General features: G+C 34.9%; 2 protein-coding genes across 2 annotated transcripts; one reads left to right on the forward strand and one right to left on the reverse strand.

The window, feature by feature from the left end:
* Positions 1–287: 287 nt before the first annotated feature.
* On the reverse strand, positions 288–1,385 carry LOC144293281 (olfactory receptor 4P4-like). Its single transcript, XM_077864366.1, has one exon. It carries the CDS (start codon positions 1,383–1,385, stop codon positions 456–458), a length of 930 nt encoding a protein of 309 aa, XP_077720492.1. The 3' UTR covers positions 288–455.
* A 19,257-nt stretch (positions 1,386–20,642) lies between these two features.
* LOC144293282 (olfactory receptor 4C11-like) lies at positions 20,643–21,575 on the forward strand. Its single transcript, XM_077864367.1, has one exon. The coding sequence runs from the start codon at positions 20,643–20,645 to the stop codon at positions 21,573–21,575; it is 933 nt and encodes a 310-aa protein (XP_077720493.1).
* The last annotated feature ends 411 nt before the right edge of the window (positions 21,576–21,986 follow it).

Below are 21,986 nucleotides of genomic sequence, written 5' to 3' on the forward strand. Positions count from 1 at the left end.
AAGACACAAAGATAAAAATGTACCAGAGTCAGTAATCGCTGAGCTCTCCCTGACCCCAAAACTTGTCATTTTAACACCATCCTTTCTACCATTATAATGCCTTCTGAGACTAGCAGATTCAGCCAGGACCAATTGTGATAAACAAGTGAGAACTTTGGATTTTATTCCAAGGAAATGTTGTTCTGTGTACATTATTGGAGAGGACAGTGCTATAATTAGGCATGTGTTTTAGAAAGACATTTCTAGCATTCCTCAAACCCATTCAACCACATGTGGAACCAGTTGGCAACTTTAGTGTACATATTGCAATCTGAACTACAGTGACTTGCTTCTTTGTCTCTTATAATGTTAGAGCTCATTTAGTCCAACTCCCCAAAGAAAGCTATGTTTTCCATAACATCTCAAATAATAAATGCTCTGGGAACACATGGTCAGAAGTGGAATGAATATCACCTTTACCTGAATTTCGTATGTGCCATTTTAGACCACACCTTCCACATGGCATTTCTCATCTCCATGTTTCTCAGGGTATAGATGAGAGGATTCAACAAGGGAGCAATCACAGTGTAAAACACAGAGATCTCCTTATCCTTGTTTTCACTCCCTGCAGGTAGAACATAAATATAGATACAAGGCACAAAGAATAAAATGACCACCATTACATGAGAGCTGCACGTGGAGAGAGCTTTGCGTCTCCCTACAGAGGAGTGGGTCCTCAGATTGTATAATATGAGAATGTAAGAAGCCACCAGGACAAGAAACACAACAACTGCCACCATTCCTGAGTTTGAAATCACTAAGATATTAACAACACGAATATCTCTGCACACCAGTTTCAAAAGAGGCTTCACATCACATATGTAATGATCTATCTGATTAGGACCACAGAAAGGTAAATTGAGTACCAAGAGCAATAGAGCAACAGAGTGCCAAAACCCCACACTCCAGGCCATGAAAATCAACAGGTTACACCTCCGCCGGCTCATGATGACCATGTAATGCAGGGGCTTGACAATGGCCACATAACGGTCTAAAGCCATGGACACCAAGATGAATATCTCCACCCCTGCCAGCAAGTGGGCAGTGAAGAGCTGGGTCATACAGTTGTTATAGGAAATGTTTTTTCTGGCTGCACCTAAGTCCCTGATTAGTCTGGGGACTACAGTGGAAGTGTAGCAGAGGTCCATGAGAGAAAGGTGGCAGAGAAAGTAGTACATTGGTTGTTCAATTAGATGGCTGCAGATGATCGTGAGTAAGATGATGAAGTTTCCCATTAAGATGGCCAAAAAACAGAGCAGGAACAGGAAAAAGAACAGTAGCTCCATTTGTTTATTTCCCCACAGACCCATGAAAACAAATTCTGTGACATTGTTCTGATTTTCCATGAGGTTGAGGTGATTCCAGAGACACAACAGAAACTTAATTCATCTGAAATGATAAAGAATATGTTACGTCTTCAATAGTGTTTTTTAAGTTTTGGACTATTTATAAAAAAAAGATTTAGAGAATTTGTTACACTCTTATAAAGTCTTTCAGAGCAAGGGTATCATTATATTTCAAATTATATTTAATAAAAACATATATTATGTTTGAAATTATCATAAACATTTTGCAAGCATTGAAGTCATAACAACACAATGGTTACTATTCTGATACTCATTTTACATATGAGGAAACAGAAAAATAGGTTGGTTCGCTAATTGCACCAAATCATTAAAGTATTAGGTAGCAACCTAAAATATCAGATGCCAGTATCAGATGCAATTTTTATGCTCTTAATGTCTATGCCACATTACTCACTGAGTAAATAGGCTTCCAGCTGTTTTCCACCTCCTTAAAAAATATGGGTCTTTCTCCATTTCTGCCATTAACTACCCATATAAGTTTAAACAAATACCATCCCTTCACTGTGCTACATATATTTGTGTATGTTGCACGTAGCTCTCATATTTCTTTTTTGTTTCAATTTTTTATTTAAATTTTAGCTACTTGATATATATGGTAAAATTGGGTTCAGGTCTGAAATCTAATGATTTGTACCTTACATGTATAACACTCAGTGCTCATCACAAATGCCCTCCATAATACCCACTACCTATCTAGCTTCTCTTCCACCCACCTCCTTCCAACAAACCTCATTTTGTTCTCTGTAGTTAAAAGTCTCTTAAGGTTTGCTTCCCTTTCTTTATTTTTTCATTTTTCCCTTACCCTGTGTTCATCTGTTTCCTAAATTCCACAAATGAATGAGATCATATTGTATTTGTCTTTCTCTGATTGACTTGACTTGTTGCTTATTTTGCTTAACATAATACACTCTAGCTCCATACACATTGTTGCAAATTGCAAAAATTCTTTTTCTTCTTAGTACTGAGCAATTCATTCTTCCCAATCCTCCTTCTTCAGCTCGTAGTGATACTGGATATGCCTGCCCTGTGCCAAGAGCGAAATAAAGTTCATTTAAGGTTATATTATAGAGGCTTATGATTCTGATATGATCAAGAGTGAAGAATAATGCTCCCCAAAATGGAAAAGAACAAGTTGTCGTATAAGAAAACAGATTATCAGTACTTTCATCAGTGAATTGGTTTTCCCTGTGCATTTTGTATTCTACTACAATGGGATAGTTGAAAAACTCATGTTACACATACATTAAATGCAAAGGCAAAAATTGGTGTTTGTATCAATTTGTTCTGGGTTGAAACAATAGAGCTTAGCAAAGTTTTTTCTATGTATAAATTGATAATATCCAAACCTAGTCCTTATTTATGTGAAAGAATATGATTGATTAAAGGACATATATGAATTCAAGGATAATCTTTCATAAAATTGTAGAACAAAACTGTAGCAAGTTCAACTCTCAGTTTGGAATGTGTCCGGACATTGGTGCAAGACTCGCCCCTTCCAATGTTTGGTCCAGTGTTGCTCAGCTTAGAGTGATTGAACATCAGTTAGGAAAACACAGATCCATAGAAAAACATTCTACAAAGCAATGCCCATAGAATCCTCTGGGAAAGTTCCTTTATGCATGAATATCCCCAGGCTCATCTTCAAATCATTTTCTTTGTGGTATTTATTTAATCAATAGAAACAAAACAAAACCTGTTCCACTACTTCCCCCCCCCCCCCGATACAAACACAAACCACAGATATTTGCACGGTTTTGGAGTAAAGAATTTTGAGTCCATCTTTTAGCATATTTTTTATTTAAAGAGTTTCTTTCAAGAATCTCCCCTTAAATTTTAAGTTACTTGAGAACAATATCTGAGGAATTATTTGCAAACACTTGTCAACTACAGGTTAAAAAGAAAAAAGTTTCATTAGCTTCTTTGGAAGTGGGGATTATGACTAAGGCATAAGAGTCTATAGATAGTATAAAAATCCATCAAGGACAATTTGACATGATTTTTCTGCCTTTTTAGAAATATTTATTTATTTGAGAGAGAGAGCAAGCAGGGGCAGGGACAGGAGGAGAGAGAGAATCTCAAGCAGACCCCACACTGAATGTAGAGCCAGTGAAGGACTTGATCTCAAGATCCTGAGATCATGACTTGGGCTCAAACCAAGAGTCAGATGCTTAACTGACTGAGCCACCAAGGCACCCTGATTTTTTGGCTTTTTAAAATGATTTATCATATTTATAATAAAGTAAAATGTGAAGTTGAAAGGTATGGGCTGAATTATGTAATATATTTAGACTAAAATGTTTAAATACCAAATATTAAGTAATACTATATTCTAGGCATTTTAGTATTTAGTAAGTACTTTTCATATAACAACCATTTCACCTACACTATGACTTGATGAGGTATATTATTGTACTATTGTCCCTGTTTCGCAAATAAGGAAATTTGAACCCAAGGTTACACAAGCACTAAGGGGGAGTCTGTATCTAATCTTTTTCTGTATATCTTTAATGACTTCTCTTAGAAATAACCATGAAGAAAATTTATTCCAGAAGAATGTAAATGTAAAGATAAGATTTCAATAAGATCAAATTTTTATCTAAAATGAATTGTTAAAAATCCTAGTTTCTCCCAATTTAAATATACATATATATGTAAAAATTAATATATAAAAATACTATAGACACACACACACAGACATACTTACCAGGATGCTCACTTCTGCAGGATTTTACATCTCTTTGGAATGTCAAGGATCCTTCAGGCTGTTTTGTTTTGTTTTTTAATTTCTATGCCTGTGCTATACAACAGAAAACACATGTGGAATGTCTCTGACTCTCCTGTGAATCTTCCAACCAAAAGAACCTTTCAGGAGAGCATTACTGGGAATACCTTGAATTAAAAGCACAGAGGGGCCTGAAACTCCCACAGGCATTTTACAGTGGCCAATGCATATGTGGTTATTATTTGATAAATAAAGCTCACATTTTTATAAGATCATCAAAGCCCATATACGGGCTTGAGGCTTATTTTATTTATCTCATGAGAGTTATTACCTGAGTGATTCAATACTTCTCTAGTGTTATAGCACTGATGTAATATTATGGGTATCTGTTTTCCCCCTCTCTCCTATCCTAGAATAATTTCCTTAAAGACTGAGGTCTCTGTTGTTTTATCATGATACTATATATGTATATATATATATATATATACACTTATATATATATAGTATATATATATACTTATAAATATATATATATATAATAAGTATTGAATTTTTTTATCATTCCAATTATAACCTTTTTGTGATACTGGATATTACCTAGTTCGGGATGTGGTTAGAATTTGGAAACATGAAGAATCCTAAATCTGGGAAACGAACTAGGGGTGGTGGAAGGAGAGGAGGGTGGGGGGTGGGGGTGAATGGGTGATGGGCACTGAGGGGGGCACTTGACGGGATGAACACTGGGTGTTATCTGTATGTTGGCAAATTGAACACCAATAAAAAATAAATTTATTACTTAAAAAATAAAATAAAAATAAATTAAAAATAAATTCATGAAAACTAAACAAGCAAACAAAAATGAGATGAAAACATATGGTACATCCATATTGTGTGCAGAGTTAGATTTTGATTCCATGCATTCCTTTGTCTACAATGCTGCAGTTAAAATTAGCCCTATTTAAAGATGGAACTGTCCTTATACATATACGTTTAACCAAATTCCCATGATAATTATGTTAATGAAATGTAGCAGAAACAAAGATTTTCCTTATAATAAAGGATACCAGGTGAAAGCAAAAAAAAAAAAAAAAAAAAGAAAGAATTTGAAAGGCCACAACGCACAATCATTTTCTCTCCTTATTTTAGTTTGTTTTTGTTTTGCTTTCTTTTATCTCCCTCCCTACCTTGGGTGAGAGAGACATAGAATCTAATGGGAACACGTTGAGTAAATGATAGCCCTTAGTTCATACCACATGATTGTCATGGGTCCGTGAAGGTCCATCTAAGGTTTTGTTTTATAATATATTTTTCTTTCCTATATTGCTCATTTCCATTTCTTCTGCTCGCCTCTTCTGTGCACCCACCATACTCTAACACACTCAACTTCACAAAGCTGGGCCATTACACATTCCTTGGGTTCTCCTACAGCTGTACACATCATGAAAATAACCACTTCCAATACAGCTCTTAAATTATAGCAATTGTCTTCTCCTTGCCACTGGACTCCGACTCATACATGCACTTAATAATGCAGATTCAGAATGCATGAAACAAAATTAAGTAAATCCATATGAAAAAATATGAATTCATCTTCACAGAAGATTTCAGTGTTCCTTTTTAAATTTTTGAAAAATAAAGCAAGCAATACGTCAGGAAAGATAGAGAAAATCTAAACAATACTTTTAAAAGTATTGTAGACACATACATAAAATTATACATCTAACAAAGAATACATATTATTTGCATGTGTAGATGGAATATTTGCACAAGTATTATATTATTAAAAAAGGAAAAGCTGTAACCTCTATTAAAGAAGATACATTACATCAAATCTGAACACAACAAATGTTAGATCAAGATTTATGTATTATTATTTTTTGTGCAAATAGTTTAAAGATGTCTCTGTCAAATAACTTGCTAACTACTACACTAATCGAAGGGACAGTTCAATAACTGCACATAGCAAAAAATAAAGATTTTTAAGAAAACAATTTAGAAAAATCACTAAACAATCCAAAAACCACAATCCACAAAATATTTCCCTGATAAAGTCAGAAAAATACGAGGGTATTCGCTCTCAGTACTTATATTCAATTTTTTACTCAAAAGACTTTTAGTAAACTAGGTTACAAAATAAATAAAAGCATCTTATTGAGAAAAGAAGAAGTAACACTCTATTAACAAATGACATGATATATATAGAAAATCCTAAAGACTCCACCAAAAAATATTAGAAATAATAAATGAATCACATTAAGTTGAAAAATAAAAAATCAACATATAAAAATCAATTGCATTTCTACAAAGTAACGACAAACCCTGAAAGAGAAATTAAGAAAGTGATCCCACTTACAACAGCTTCAAAATCAATAAACTACTTAGGAATAAATTTAACCAAGCAGGAAAAACCCTCATAGACTGAAAACCATAAGACATTGATGAAATGGATTCAAAGATACACAAATAAAAAGAAAGATAATCTGTGCTCATGGATTAGAAAGATAAATATTGTGAAAATATCCATATACCTCAATGAGATCTATAGATTCAATGCAATTCTGATCAAAATTCCAATGGCATTTCTCTCGGAAAGAGACAAAAACAATCCTTATTCTCTTTGGAACTATAAAAATACCCTGAATAACCAAAGCAATCTTTGAGAAAGATGAGTAAACCTGGAGACATCCCAAACCTGATTTCAAGCTGGATGACAAAGCTATAGTAAACAAACAGTATGATATTGGCATAAAAACAGTACATGGAACAATGACACAGAACAAAGAACCCAGACAAAAACATACACACATATAGTCAACTGATTTTTGACTAGGGTTCCAAAACACACAATAGGGAAAGAACAATATCATCAAAAAATAGTTTTGAGAAAACTGGATATCCATATGAAAAAAATAAAATAGGACATCTACTTCACAAAATCATAAAATTAAATTGGAGTAAATCAGAGGTAAATATAAGACTTACTACCATAAACTCCCCAAAGAAAAAAGAGGGAAAAAGATTTTTGACTTTAGTTTTGCAAATTATTTCTTGGATCAGACAGAAATAAAAAGAAAAGAAAAAAAAATAAAGAAGAAGAACCAGGCAACAAAATCCTAAAAACAAATGAGACTATATCAAATCAAAGAATTCTGCTCAGAAAAGGAAAGACACAGGACATTGAAAGGCAATCTACAGAATGGGGGAAATATTCACAAAACACGTAATTGATAAGAAGTTTAAAAAATCATAAAATACAAGAAATGCATATTGAATTATTGCAACTTAATAGCAAGTAAATAAATAAATAATCCAATTGAAATTGGGCAAAAGACCTGAATAGTCATTTTTTCAAAGAAAACATATAAAAGGCCAAAGAATATATGAAAAGGTGCTCAACGTCATTAATGGGAAGTGTAAATCAAAACCACAATTGAATATCACCTCACACCTGTTCAGACTGTTATTATAAAACAAAGACAAGAGATAACAAATGTTAGCAGGAATGGGAACAACAGGAAACTCTTATACACTGTTGGTGGCAATGCAAAATTGCATGGCCATTAGAGAAAGAATATGGTCAGACTTCAAAAACTTAAAAAATGTACTACCATAGATATGATGTACCAATCCTACTTCTGTGTATTTTTAAAAGACTTAAATTAAGCAACTTGGGGGTTCCTGGTTGGCTCAGTCTGTAGAGCATGTGACTCTTGATCTCAGGACCTGGAACTTAAGCTTCACCTTGGGTGTGAAGCCTACTTAAACGCATACAATTTAAAAAAATTAATAACATGACATATCTGCACACCCATATTAACTTCAGCATTATTCGCAATAATCAAGATATGGGGAAAAATAAATGTCCTATAAATGAATGAATAAAGAAGATAAATATTATTTGACCATTTAAAAGAAGAAAATCTTGCCATTTGCAATGTCATTGTAAATCTGGAAAGCATTATGCTAAGTAAAAGAAGCCAGAAGGGGAAAGACAAATACTGTGTGCTACCACTTACATGTAAAATCTAGGGAGAAAAAAAGAGAATAGTTAGAAAATTTATTCTAGCTAAATAAAAGAACTATATTAAGCTCCCATAACAAGGCTGTGTGGTATTGCTATAAGGATAAACATATAGATCATTGAAACAATAGAATGTCCATAAATAGACCTAAATGTGTGATTTTTTTTACAAAGATGTCAAGGTAATTCTATGAAGGAAAGAATAGACTTTTTTTTCTACTAATTATGCTGGGTCAATTAGATATCCATATGAGAAAAAGAATGAACCACAGATACTATCTCATACTAAACACAAAATTTAACCAAAAATGAATCTGACATTTAGATGTTAAAAGAAAAACCTATAAAAATATGAAAAAGAAAAAAAATGTGAAAAAGAGTATTTTTAACCTTGGGGGTGGATAAATCTTTATTAAATATTGCAAAAATAATTATAAAAGATTTAATTATTATAAGAAATTATCAGAAAAATGTTAAGATTTTAATTCTTTTTCTCGTTAGATGTTAATTTTTTAAATATGTAAAGGTTATCCTTGCACTAGGAAAAAGCTATATATAATAAGACATACACTTTATAAACATTTTACATTATATAAAATTTGTATATGTAATTGATATGTAAACTATATAAAAATATAGCTTCTATCTATTTTAATATATGATATATATAGCAAAAAGACCTATACCAAGAATATATAAAGAATGCTTAGAGAGAAGGAATAAAAAACTGAGAACTACTATTTTTATGTTGTACAAAGGACTTGGAAAGAAATTAACGCAAAAAGATATGCAAATGCTGAGTCAGAGGGTAGTTTTGTTTTTACCCTTTTGAGGAACCTCTGTACTATTTAGAGAGGCTGCACCTCTTTGCATTACCACTGACAGTGCAGAAGTGTTCCCCTGTATCCACATCCTTGCCTACATCTTTTCCTTCTTGTATTGTAGATTTTAGCCATTCTGACAAGTGTGAGGGGATTTCTCATTGAAGTTTTGATTTGTGTTTCTTGATGATCAGTGATGTTGAGCATCTTTTCATGTGTCTGTTAGCCATCTGCATGTCGTCTCTGAAAAAATATCTATTCAAGTCTTCTGCCCCTTTTCTGTTGGGATTATTCTTTGATTGTTAAGTTTTATAAATTCTATATATATTTTGGATGCCACCCAAAAATCCAGAAATTGTACTACTAGGTATTTGCTCAAAGAATACAAAAGTGGGCTGCCCTGGTGGCTCAGCAGTTTGGTGCCACCTTCAGCCCAGGGGTGATCCTGGAGTCCTGGGATCAAGTCCTGCATCAGGCTCCCTGCATGGAAACTGCTTCTCCTTCTGCCTGTGTCCCTGCATCTCTGTGTGTGTGTGTGTGTGTGTGTGTGTGTGTGTCTCATGAATAAATAAATAAAATCTTTTAAAAAGGGAAAAGGAATACAAAAGTACTAATTCAAAGGATACACGCATCCCAATATTTACAGCAGCATTATTTACAATAGCCAAATCATGGAAATTGTCCAAGAATCCATCACCCCATAAATGGATAAAGACGATGTGTTGGATTTGATGTGGTATTTTATATATATATATATCTCCATATATATAATCATATATATATATAACCATATGTATAAAATGGAATAATTACTCAACCATCAAAAAGAATGAAAACCTACATTTGCAATGACATAGATGGAGCAAGAAAGTATTATGCTAAGCAAAATAAGTCAGTTGGAGAAATATAAATACCATATGATTTCAGTCATATGTGGAATTTAAGAAATAAAGCAAAGAAGTATGTGGGGAGGAAGAGACAGAGAGAGGGAGGCAAACCAAGAAACAGACTTCTAAATAGAATAGAGAATAGAGAACAATATGATGGTTACCAGAAGAGAGATGGGGGGGGGGGATGTGTTAAATAAATACGTTGGGATAAGGAGAGCACTTGTGATGAGCCCGATAGATTTGAATCACTATATTGTACACCTGAAACTAATATTACCTTGTATGTTAACTAACTGGAATTTAAATGAAAACTTAAAAAAATATGGAAATAGCCAAAAATAACATGAAAAAAATGCTCAGCATCATTAGTCATCAGGGAAAGCAAATTAAAGCCACAATACTATATCACCACATACCTCCTTGAATGACTACATGGAAAATAACAATGCCAAGCAACAAGAATGTGGAACAATTCTTGTGGTTAAAATTAGAATTTTCTGCTTGTGTTGTGATATCTTTCCACAACTTTAATGTTGCCTAGTATTCCTTACTGACCAGACCATGAGTTCCAGAGATTTCTAATTAGGAGCCTATTAGAGCTTCTGTTTAATTTCATTCTATTGATTTTATGCCCTCATTGCTCTAGCTCTGATGCAATTAATAGCAAGTTTCCAGAAATGTTTTAATATTGTTAGGGAAGCAAAAGGTCTTTCTGTGACTTGAGTCAACAGGTTAAGAACATCACAGGACTCCACACCCAAATTATGCTATTTTCCTATTCACATTACCTTTAGCCTTCTTGGAAACCAAAGTTCACAAAAAGAAAGGGCATTGTTGCATGGTTGGGTTCCCAGTAGAGGGAATGCAATTCCTTATTCAAAATTGGGTGTTTCTCAATCATGTCTCTTCAGCATACCTGCTTCTAAGACAAAGTCTTTCCATCACAGGAGATCATTCCAGAGCGAGAAAGCAGCAGCTCTAAGCCAAGGTCCTTGAATATTTTTGGAAATCTCTTTAAATATCCCTGCGATGCCAGAGGAAAATATTGTGGGGTGTTTGCATTTCCAGACCAAGATTTATTACAAGAATGACCAATTGGAAAAAAAAAAAAAAGTGTTTCCTCCACATTTCTTGTCTCTAGCCTATGGGTCCAGAGCCATCTGGAGACCATTTCTCCACAGTGTTTCAAAATAATTCATTCTAAATTCAAATCCAAGATTTTCTATGAAGAAATTTGAAAAAAAAAAAAAGAAATTTGATGCTTTAGGCTAGAAGGAAAGATTTAGATCAATAGAAACACTTTTCAAGAATCGTTAATTAGTATCTAATTGCCTAAATAGTCTGTGTCTGAGTGTGTCTTATCTTTCATATCAAAAGTTTACTATCCAAGAAAAGGTCAATTTGAAGGTGTAATTATTCCTGAAAATCCCTAAACATCATTGAGATCATTTGAATCTATGAGGTAGGGTTTTCAGTAGCATTTTAAAGACTGGTACTTTCTATATATAGTAAGCATTATGTTTCAACAGTTTTTAAAAAGAAGATGTGGTTTATGTATACAATGGAATATTACTCAGCCATTAGAAATGACAAATACCCACCATTTGCTTCGACGTGGATGGAACTGGAGGGTATTATGCTGAGTGAAGTAAGTCAATCGGAGAAGGACAAACATTATATGGTCTCATTCATTTGGGGAATATAAATAATAGTGAAAGGGAATAGAGGGGAAGGGAGAGGAAATGGATAGGAAATATCAGAAAAGGAGACAAATCATGGAAGACTCCTAACTCTGAGAAACGAAATAGGGGTGGTGGAAGGGGAGGAGGGCTGGGGGTGGTGGTGACTGGGTGGTGGGCACTGAGGGGGGCACTTGACGGGATGAGCACTGGGTGTTATTCTGTATGTTGGTAAATTGAACACCAATAAAAAAATAAATCTATTATTAAAAAAAAGAGAGTTGTTTAAAAAAATAGTTGTTAAATGTCATTAACCTAATTTGGGAAATGAAAACTTTGAGACTCATAGAGGTTACACAGCTGTATGGACTCCTCTCTCTGACACCAGGCATGTTTGTTTGTTTTTTGTTTGTTTGTTTGTTTTTGCCTTGAGAGATCTCCTTTAATATTTTATTTCACCTTACAAGGCCAGCAACATGCCTTCACTGACCTCTCTCAGGTGTGTGTCAAATCTCTGGCACAATGTCATAATTTAATTTGTAGGAACCTTGATTGTCTTTCATTATACAAGGTATCCATACTGGTCAATCGTAAGGATGACATTACACTGAGTGGATCCAATGATCAAGACATAACTACTCTAGACTTATTGGTAAGACACTTCTGTGGATGCAGTCACAGGATGCAAAAAAATAATAATAATAATTAAAATTCAAGTAATTGAAGCTTAGTGAAATTTCCATGGTCTAACGGATATAAAGTATATCAAGACAGTTCTTTTGAAGTAAAAATAAAATAGGATACAAACAGAGAGGGAGAAAAATCATAAGAGACACTTAAGTAAATAGAAAAAACTGAGGGTTGCTGGTAGGGAGGTGAATGAGGAGTTGGGGTAATTGGATGATGGGCATTAAGGAGGGCACATGAGGTGATGAGCACTGGCTGTTCCATGCAACTGATATATCACTAATTTCTACCCCCAAATTAATAATCACTATATGTTAACTAACTTGAATTTAAATAAAACCAAACCAAAAGATATCCCTTTTAAAGTGAAGAGTGTCTTGGTCCAACTATCCCCTCCAACACTAAAATGATGCACAACAGCCAGTAGGCCTCTTTGGATTGGGAAGGCAACAGATTCTTCATTTGAGTGTTTTACTATGGTCTATTTATCAAGTGACTCATGGTTTTGCTTTCCATGGTTATAATTATCTTGAGTTCAGAAGCAGATGATCCTTTTCACATATTGTTAAAAGGTCAGTAGTAGAGTCATGCTATAATACAATGTCTGTGTTATTCCCCTCATTCATCTCATCACAACAGCATTTTCTCATCTCACATCATCCAAAGGAGAAGGGTGAGTACAGTAAATTCAGGTATTTGAGAAAGACATGCGCACACACACACACACACAGAGAGACTATATTCAGATAACTTTTGTTATACTGTATTGTGGTAATATTTCTATTTTATTATTGTTGTTAATCTCTTACTGTGTCTAATTTAGAAATTAATCTATATCACAGGTATGTATGTATAGAAAATCATATTATAAAAAACAATGTGTGTGTGCTCTGAAAGATATCACATTTTCATGGATCAGAAGATTCAATATTGTTTAACTGTCAATAATATCTGAAACAACACACAATTATACAACCCCTATTAAAACTCCAATGACAATTTTTGCAGATATAGAAAAATCAGCTAAAAGATTCACATGGAATCTTAAGGGATATGTAGTCAAAAAAAAATCTTGAAAAAGTTGTAGGTCTCACATCTCCTGATTTTAAAACTCATTTTAAATTGACAGTGTTCAGTTTAATAAGTTCTTTATAGATCTTGGAAACTAGCCCTTTATCTGATACGTCATTTGCAAATATCTTCTCCCATTCTGTAGGTTGACTTTTAGTTTTGTTGACTGTATCCTTTGCTGTGCAAAAGCTTCTTATCTTGATGAAGTCCCAATAGTTCATTTTTGCTTGTTTCTTTTGCCTTCGTGGATGTATCTTGCAAGAAGTTACTGTGTTCGAGTTCAAAAAGGGTGTTGCCTGTGTTCGCCTCTAGGATTTTGATGGAATCTTGTCTCACATTTAGATCTTTCATCCATTTTGAGTTTATCTTTGTGAATGGTGTAAGAGAATAGTCCAGTTTCATTCTTCTGCATGTGGATGTCCAATTTTCCCAGCACCATTTATTGAAGAGACTGTCTTTCTTCCAGTGGATAGTCTTTCTTCCTTTGTCGAATATTAGTTGAACATAAAGTTGAGGGTCCACTTCTGGATTGTCTATTCTGTTCCATTGATCTATGTGTCTGTTTTGGTGCCAGTACCACACTGTCTTGATGACCACAGCTCTGTAGTACAACCTGAAATCTAGCAGCAAGGAAACAAACAATCCAATCATGAAATGGGCAAAAGACATGAACAGAAATCTCACAGAGGAAGACACAGACATGGCCAAGAAGCACATGAGAAAATGCTCCACATCACTTGCCATCAGGGAAATATAAATCAAAACCACAAAGAGATACCACTTCACACCAGTGAGAATGGGGAAAATTAACAAGGCAGGAAACCACAAATGATGGAGAGGATGCGGAGAAAAGGGAACCCTCTTGCACTGTTGGTGGGAATGTGAAATGGTGCAGCCACTCTGGAAAACTGTGTGGAGGTTCCTCAAAGAGTTAAAAATAGACCTGCCCTGACCCAGCAATTGCACTGCTGGGGATTTACCCCAAAGACACAGATGCAGTGAAACGCTGGACCCTGCACCCCAATGTTTACAGCAGCAATGTCCACAATAGCCAAACTGTGGAAGGAGCCTCGGTGTCCATCGAAAGATGAATGGATAAAGAAGATGTGGTCTATGTATACAATGGAATATTACTCAGCCATTAGAAACGACAAGTACCCATCATTTGCTTCGACTTGGATGGAACTGGAGGGTATTATGCTGAGTGAAATAATCAATCAAAGAAGGACAAACCTTATATGGTCTCATTCATTTGGGTAATATAAATAACAGTGAAAGGGAATAAAGGGGAAAGGAGAAAAAATAAGTGGGAAATATCAGAAAGGGAGACAGAACACGGAAGATTCCTACTCTGGGAAACGAACCAGTACCAGTACCAGTAGGTACATACTTGTATATACATACAAGGCGAAGAAGGTGGAGGGTGGGGGTAACTGGGTGGCAGGCACTGAGGGGGGCACTTCATGTGATGAGCACTGGGTGTTATTCTGTATGTTGGCAAATAGAACACCAATAAAAAATAAATTTATTATTAAAAAAATTGACAGTGTTCTAAACAGTATGGTACTGGCATAAATACAAATACTGGCATATATACAAATGGAATAGATTGGAGAGCCCAGTAATACACCATCACATATATGGTCAAATGACTTTCTACAGGGGTTCCAAAATCATCCAATAGGGAAAGGGAGTTTTTTTTCAAAAAGTAGTTTTCGAAAAACTAGATATTCACGTTTAGAATGAAGGCAGACCCCTAACTTTACTATCTACAAAATAAACTCAAAATGAATCAAAGACCTAAGTATAAGAGCTAAAAGTATAAAACGTTTAGAAGAAAATATAAATTAAAAAGACAGCTTCAGGGGGGATCCCTGGGTGGCGCAGCAGTTTAGCGCCTGCCTTTGGCCGGGGGCGCGATCCTGGAGACCCGGAATCGAATCCCACATCGGGCTCCTGGTGCATGGAGCCTGCTTCTCCCTCTGCCTGTGTCTCTGCCTCTCTCTCTCTCTCTCTCTCTCTGTGACTATCATAAAAACAAAAAAAAAAAGACAGCTTCAGGACATTATCTTAGGCAATAATTTCTTGAATATGACACAAAAAAATCCCAGGCTACAGAGAAATAAATTAATTAATTAAACTACCTTAAAATTAAAAACTTTTATGCATCAAAGGCCACAATCAAAAGAATGAAAATGCAACTCATGGAATTCCTACAACTAAATATCAAAAAACGACTTGAATAAACATCTCAAAAAATATATATACAACAGAGAAAGAGCACATGAAAAAAAATACCAAACATCACTAAGCAAACTCAGGGTTCATAAGAATACAAAAATGGTGCAACCACTGTGAAAGGCAGTATGACAATCATCAGAAAGTAAAAACAAACAAACAAACAAACAAAAACAAAAACAAAAACAAAAAAAACACCAACCGACCTAGCATTTCCACTTCTGGGTATATGCCAAAAGCATTGAAAGTGGGCACCAGAAGAGATCTGTGTACACTCACGTCTATGTCAGCATTAGTCATGATAGTCAAAATGTGTAAGCAACCCAAGTGTCCATCAACATAGGAATAAACAAACTGTGCTATACATACAATAGAGTTGTATTTGGTATTGAAAGGGAAGGTATTTAGGATCCATGCTACAACACAGATAAACTTTTATGACATATAAACCATTTAATGGTTTTATGAACCATTAGCTCTTCATGTCTGAGGGCTTGTCACTTTCACATTAATTCTTCTTGATTCTCAGGTTCCTCCTGCTTATAGACTAAACTGGGACATCACCTCTTACTGGTTTATAGCACGTTCTAGTCTTTAGACTCAAAATGGGACGTAGACTTTGCAGTTCAGTTTTGTGGCATGTGTACAACGAAATATTCAGCATTGAAAAGGAAGGAGTTTCTGACCCATGCTACACACAGATAAATTTTGATGACAGATTAATTGGAATAATTTATCTATTTTTAATGAACTTATATTTTATTCAGTTTTATATTTACAGAAAAATTGTGGAAATGATACACAGTTCCCATATACTCTGCTCTCAGTTTCCCCAGTTACCATCCTAAATAACATGGCACATTTTCACAAATATGAACATACTAGTTTTAACTAACATCTGTCTTTATTCATTTACTTTGTTTTTAATCAATGCCATTTTTCTTTGCCATAATCTCAGCCAGCATACCTCATTGCATTCAGTTGTCATGTCTTCTTCTGCACCTCTAGACATAACGGTTTCTCCTAATGTTCTTTTCTTTCTTTATTTCAGGTATGATTACATACATCACTATAAGTCTCAGGTATATAGTATGATTCAACAATTCTATAGCTTACTCAGTGCCCATTACAATAAGTGTAGTCTTAACCTTTCTTGAGTTTTAAAATATTTATTTATTTATTTATTTATTTATTTATTTATTTATTTATGAGTGTGTGTGTGTGTGCAATCAGAGGGAAAGGCATAGGGAGAGAGAGAGGGTGCAGAGAAGCAGACTCCAAGCTTATTGTAGAGCACTACTCGGGCTGGATCCCAGTACCTTGAGATCATGCCAAAACAAGAGTGGGAGGTTTACCCAACAGAAAAATCTGGGGTCCCCTTACATTTTTTTTTTTTTGTTTTTGATGAACTTGACAGTTTTGAGGAGAACTATTCTGACATTTTGTAAAACCTTCACATGGAGTTTGTCTGGTACTGTACTCAGGATTAGACTTGGGTTGTGGGTTATGGGACAAAGGTTACTGAGACAAAGTGCCATTTGCATCACATCATACCAGTAGGTACATACTTTCAGTGTGACTCATCACCACTGCTTTTAGCCTGATCACCTGGCTAAGGTGGTGTTGCTAGATTTCTCCTCTGTAGGTTTACTCCCCCTTCCTCATCCCAAAATGTGACTTTTGGAAGGAACTTAACTTGGGTAGAGCCCACAAATAAGAGATTGAGAGTTATCCTATAACCCTTTGAGAGAAACCTACAAAATCATTAGAAATTCTTTTTTTTTTAAGATTTTATTTATTTATTCATGACACACACACACACACACACAGATAGAGAGAGAGAGGCAGAGACATAGGCAGAGGGACAAGCAGGCTCTATACTGGGAGCCTGACATGGGACTCGATCCCAGGTCTCCAGGATCACACCCAGGGCTGAAGGCGACACTAAACTGCTTAGCCACCAGGGCTGCCCAGAAATTCTTTTTAATGTGAGATTTGTCTATTGCCTCTGATTTATTAGTTATTTATTTAAGTGGTCATATCAATAACAACTTGTGGATTTTTTAAACAATGAGGTACATTTCAATTTAGTGTCATTGATTGTGTTACTCAATATATTTTTCCAGTATTTGGCACTGGGCAGTGGGAGGGATTTCCATTGGCTCTTGTGTCCCTGTGTAATATTCTCCTTACAGTGTGAATGACTGTGCATGTGTGTGAATGTGTTAGCATCCTTACCTTCTAGCATTACAAGATACTCCAATTCATCTTGTACATTCCCTGCCCAAAACTTAGAATCAGCCATTTCTTTTTTTTTATCTTTTGAAACAGCCATTTTTTTAAGAAGTATTAATTCATTTTTTTGAATAATGATATCAGATATCAAGTCCAGGACTCTAGATTACTATGTAATCACAGGTTTTTCATTCTATTCAAAAGATATTATTTATGACCCTATTAAACACCCTTAATTACAAGAAGAGATCACCTTTTTCCAATAATCTATTAATATATATTGAACTTTAAGTTCTTTATCACACCTAGTTCATGTGCTTTAATTAAAAGAGAAGGGACACTTTAGGGAATGACTTTCCCCAGACTCCTATATTATGCATCATTCCTGTTTAAATGCTGCTGCAGGAAAGGCAAAAGAGAAGCATTTCCCAGTAAAAATTCCATGTGGGAGTTGATTTCAGAAGGTGTGGGATGAAATCAAGACCAACTTTATCTTTGGCATGCAGGCAAGAACCTGAGCCTCAGTGACAGCAAAGAGCTCAGACAGAATTTTAGAACACTTTTTTTTTTGTTTTTTAATTCTCATGTGAGTGAGAAATTCTTTTCTTTCTTGAGAAGAAAAGAGGATGACTGAACATCCTAACCTTTGGATAAGCTCATATCGAAACTGGTAAGATTTGTGTTGGGGATTAACTTGTATTTAATACTCAGAGAAAATTTATCTGATCAATGCTACAGTGCACACCTAACACGTTTTTATGTATTAAATTTGTGGAAAGATAGAAAGTTTAGAGAATTTTCTAGAAGTGTTTTACAATCTAATGTGAGAAGTTGAAATAAAAGAAATGGACAGCAGCTCCTGGTGGAGAGATAATCAAATAGAAATAATACCTATCTGAGTGTTCCAGAAAATACTCCACGGAGATGATGATTTTACTTTGGATGAAGTAGGAGCCTTTTTCAGTGGTAACTGAGTATTGAATAGGACCAAAGATATTGGGTTGTATCAATAGTAAATTCTCTTAAATATTTCATTCATTTTATGAATACTTATTATTAATATGTACTTCTTTCTAGATGCTTAAAATCAGCAGTGAACAGATAAAAATTACTTTCTTTATTTTGCTTCTTTCATGTATGCCACTCTTCTATTATTATGTGAACTATACAAATGTCTCGAACTATAATTCTATCAAGTAGATAGGTAGATAGGTAGATAGGTAGTAGATAGGTAGTCTACCTATTGATCTATATAGATGATAGATCAATAGGTGGACTGATAGAACGATAGATAGATAATGCTTTTATAATACTTAATTGTTAGATACCATGAACAAGATTTCATTCCTCTTTGCTGGATTTGGACAAAGAACGTATTTGCCATCTCTTGAAACTACAGTGGAACCTGTAGTGAATGGCAGTGTTGTTGGGGCATGAGGTGGTAAAGTCCCTGAGTCCAGATTTGGCTCTACAGCTGACTCACCCACCTTCTCAAACACTTAAACTTTCACGTGGTCTGGAGATCTTGCTTTTCCCGCAGCCCATGTCAGAAGACAGTTTGTATGAACTAGTATTATGCCAAGGAGATTAATAAACAATCTACAAAGATTAGGTTTTTAAAGCTTTATTTTTAATGCAGCATGACTATGGCATATTTGAACTCCCAAATGAAATATATTATGGAGAAGGTCATCCTCCTAACTTCTATTCCAAAAATGCAACATATAAATAAATGAATATATATACATATACATTGATATGTATGTATACAATTTACTATTATATCTAATAATTTAATGCAATAATGTATAATTTAAAAAGAACAAGGTTTTAGGGGTTCCAAGTGGCTCTCTTGGTTAAACATCTGCTTATGCCCCAGATATGATCTCAGGGTCCAGGGATCGAACACTGTATCAAACTCCCTTCTCAGGAGAAAGGCTAAACTTCATCCCTCAGCTCCTCCCTCCACTGCAGTCATGTTTACTCTCTCTCATTCTCTGTCAGTGATTTCTCAAAAAAAGTAATAATTTTTAAAATTAAAAAAAAAGTAAAATGTTTTATGATAGGCACTGAGGGGGACACTTGACGGTATGAGCACTGGGTATTACACTGTATGTTGGCATATCGAACTCCAATGAAAAAAAATATACAAAAAAAAGAAACTGAATTTAGAACTGTAAAAATAGAAATTATTAAGAATTATTAACAGTGAAAAAAAGAATTAGTAACAGTGAAATAAACTCAGTCGAGGTAACAGATTAAAAAATACGTTTCACAATGGACTGACCAATTGACTGAATATTCACTGCTAAAATATTGATGGTTTATCTCTTGTCCTCTCTGCCTCTCTCTTTCTTTCTTTTAGGTTTCATTAAGGAAAACACTATCAAATGTTTCTACATGATACTTGAATGTTCAGAATATTTATTGTAAGATACTTTATTACTAACCTACTATGTTGTAGTAGTGTGAAAGTGCATTATGTAAATCATGATGAATTTTCCCTATTTTGTAGACTTGTATCCAAATAGGTCCTTGCTAGAAACTGAAAAAACACATTCAGCTCAGAAAGATGCCGTCTTCTATTGAATCCTCTAAATTAATGTTTATTATGCCTGAATAATCAGGTCTCTATAGTTATTGATATATTTCTTGTTTCCTAAGCAACCAAGTTAATAAGTTGTGAATAAATATTGTGGTTTCCACTTTATTCAGGAGAAAACAACATGAATGGTGGATAATATACTGGTAGTGGCACTTCAATGATCAAACATATGGATTAAACCTCCAAATATGGAGTGTTCATTTCACAGAATGCTTCCTTGCAGATTAATTATTTCTAACCTGCATTTTCTCCACTTTGCCTGAAATAATGCAGCAAAATAACAGTACTACTGAGTTCATACTGTTAGGATTGACCCAAGATCCTATGAAAAAGAAAACGGTATTTGTAATATTTTTCATTTTTTATTTGGGAACTGTGGTTGGGAATTTGCTTATTATTGTGACCATCAAGTCCAGTCGGACACTTGGGAGCCCCATGTACTATTTCTTATTTTATTTGTCCCTTGCTGATTCCTGCTTTTCAACTTCCACAGCCCCCAGACTAATTGTGGACTCTCTCTCTGCAAAAAATATCATAACTTACAATGAATGCATGACTCAAGTCTTTGCACTACATTTCTTTGGTTGCATGGAGGTTTTTGTCCTCCTCCTCATGGCCTTTGACCGGTATGTGGCCATCTGTAAGCCCTTACATTACCCAACCATCATGAGCCGGCGGGTTTGCACCATCCTAATTGTTCTGGCATGGGTTGGATCTTTTATCCATTCTATAGCCCAGATTATCCTGGCTTTGAGATTGCCCTTCTGTGGACCCAATTTGATTGATCATTACTGCTGTGATTTGCAGCCCTTGCTGAAACTTGCTTGCATGGACACTTATAAGATCAACCTACTGTTGGTTTCTAATAGTGGGGCCATTTGCTCAAGCAGTTTTGTGATTCTGATGATCTCCTACATTGTCATCTTGCATTCCCTGCGAAACCACAGTGCAGAAGGGAGGAAAAAAGCTCTCTCTACTTGCACTTCTCACATCATCGTAGTAGTCTTATGCTTTGGTCCCTGTATATTCACATATACACGCCCCCCAACCACTTACCCCATGGACAAGATGATGGCCGTGTTTTATACTATTGGGACACCGCTTGTCAACCCACTCATCTACACACTGAGGAATGCAGAAGTGAAAAATGCCATGCGAAAGCTATGGCATATCAAAATTACCTCAGAAAGCAGAAGATGAATTGAGGACTTTGGTTGATTACTTAATCTGTACAGATATCAAATATGATACTGTGTATCCTGATTTACCCAACACACTCAAATATATCACACCAGAGTTCCTTACTTTTTTTGGTACTTCTGCCCTTAAACTAGTAGCTTCCCTTATATTGCCAGTCTGGTTCTTTCTTTTATTGAGAGCTCACTTCTGATGTTGCTGATTGGGAAATACTGCTCAAAACTCTGTCTACACTCTGGTATATTAATAAGAAAGATATTTATACAACACAACTATTCAAAAATGATCATCCATAAATAATAATTTTATGACTTGTAATTACCTGTATAGCACATTTCAAATAAGGTATCCTACTGTCTTTTCAACACATTCAGAGCATTGGGACTTTTTTTTTTGGGGGGGGGCATTAGAAAT

The sequence above is a fragment of the Canis aureus genome, chromosome 21 (genome assembly GCF_053574225.1).
Source record: "Canis aureus isolate CA01 chromosome 21, VMU_Caureus_v.1.0, whole genome shotgun sequence".
Classification (NCBI taxonomy): domain Eukaryota; kingdom Metazoa; phylum Chordata; class Mammalia; order Carnivora; family Canidae; genus Canis; species Canis aureus.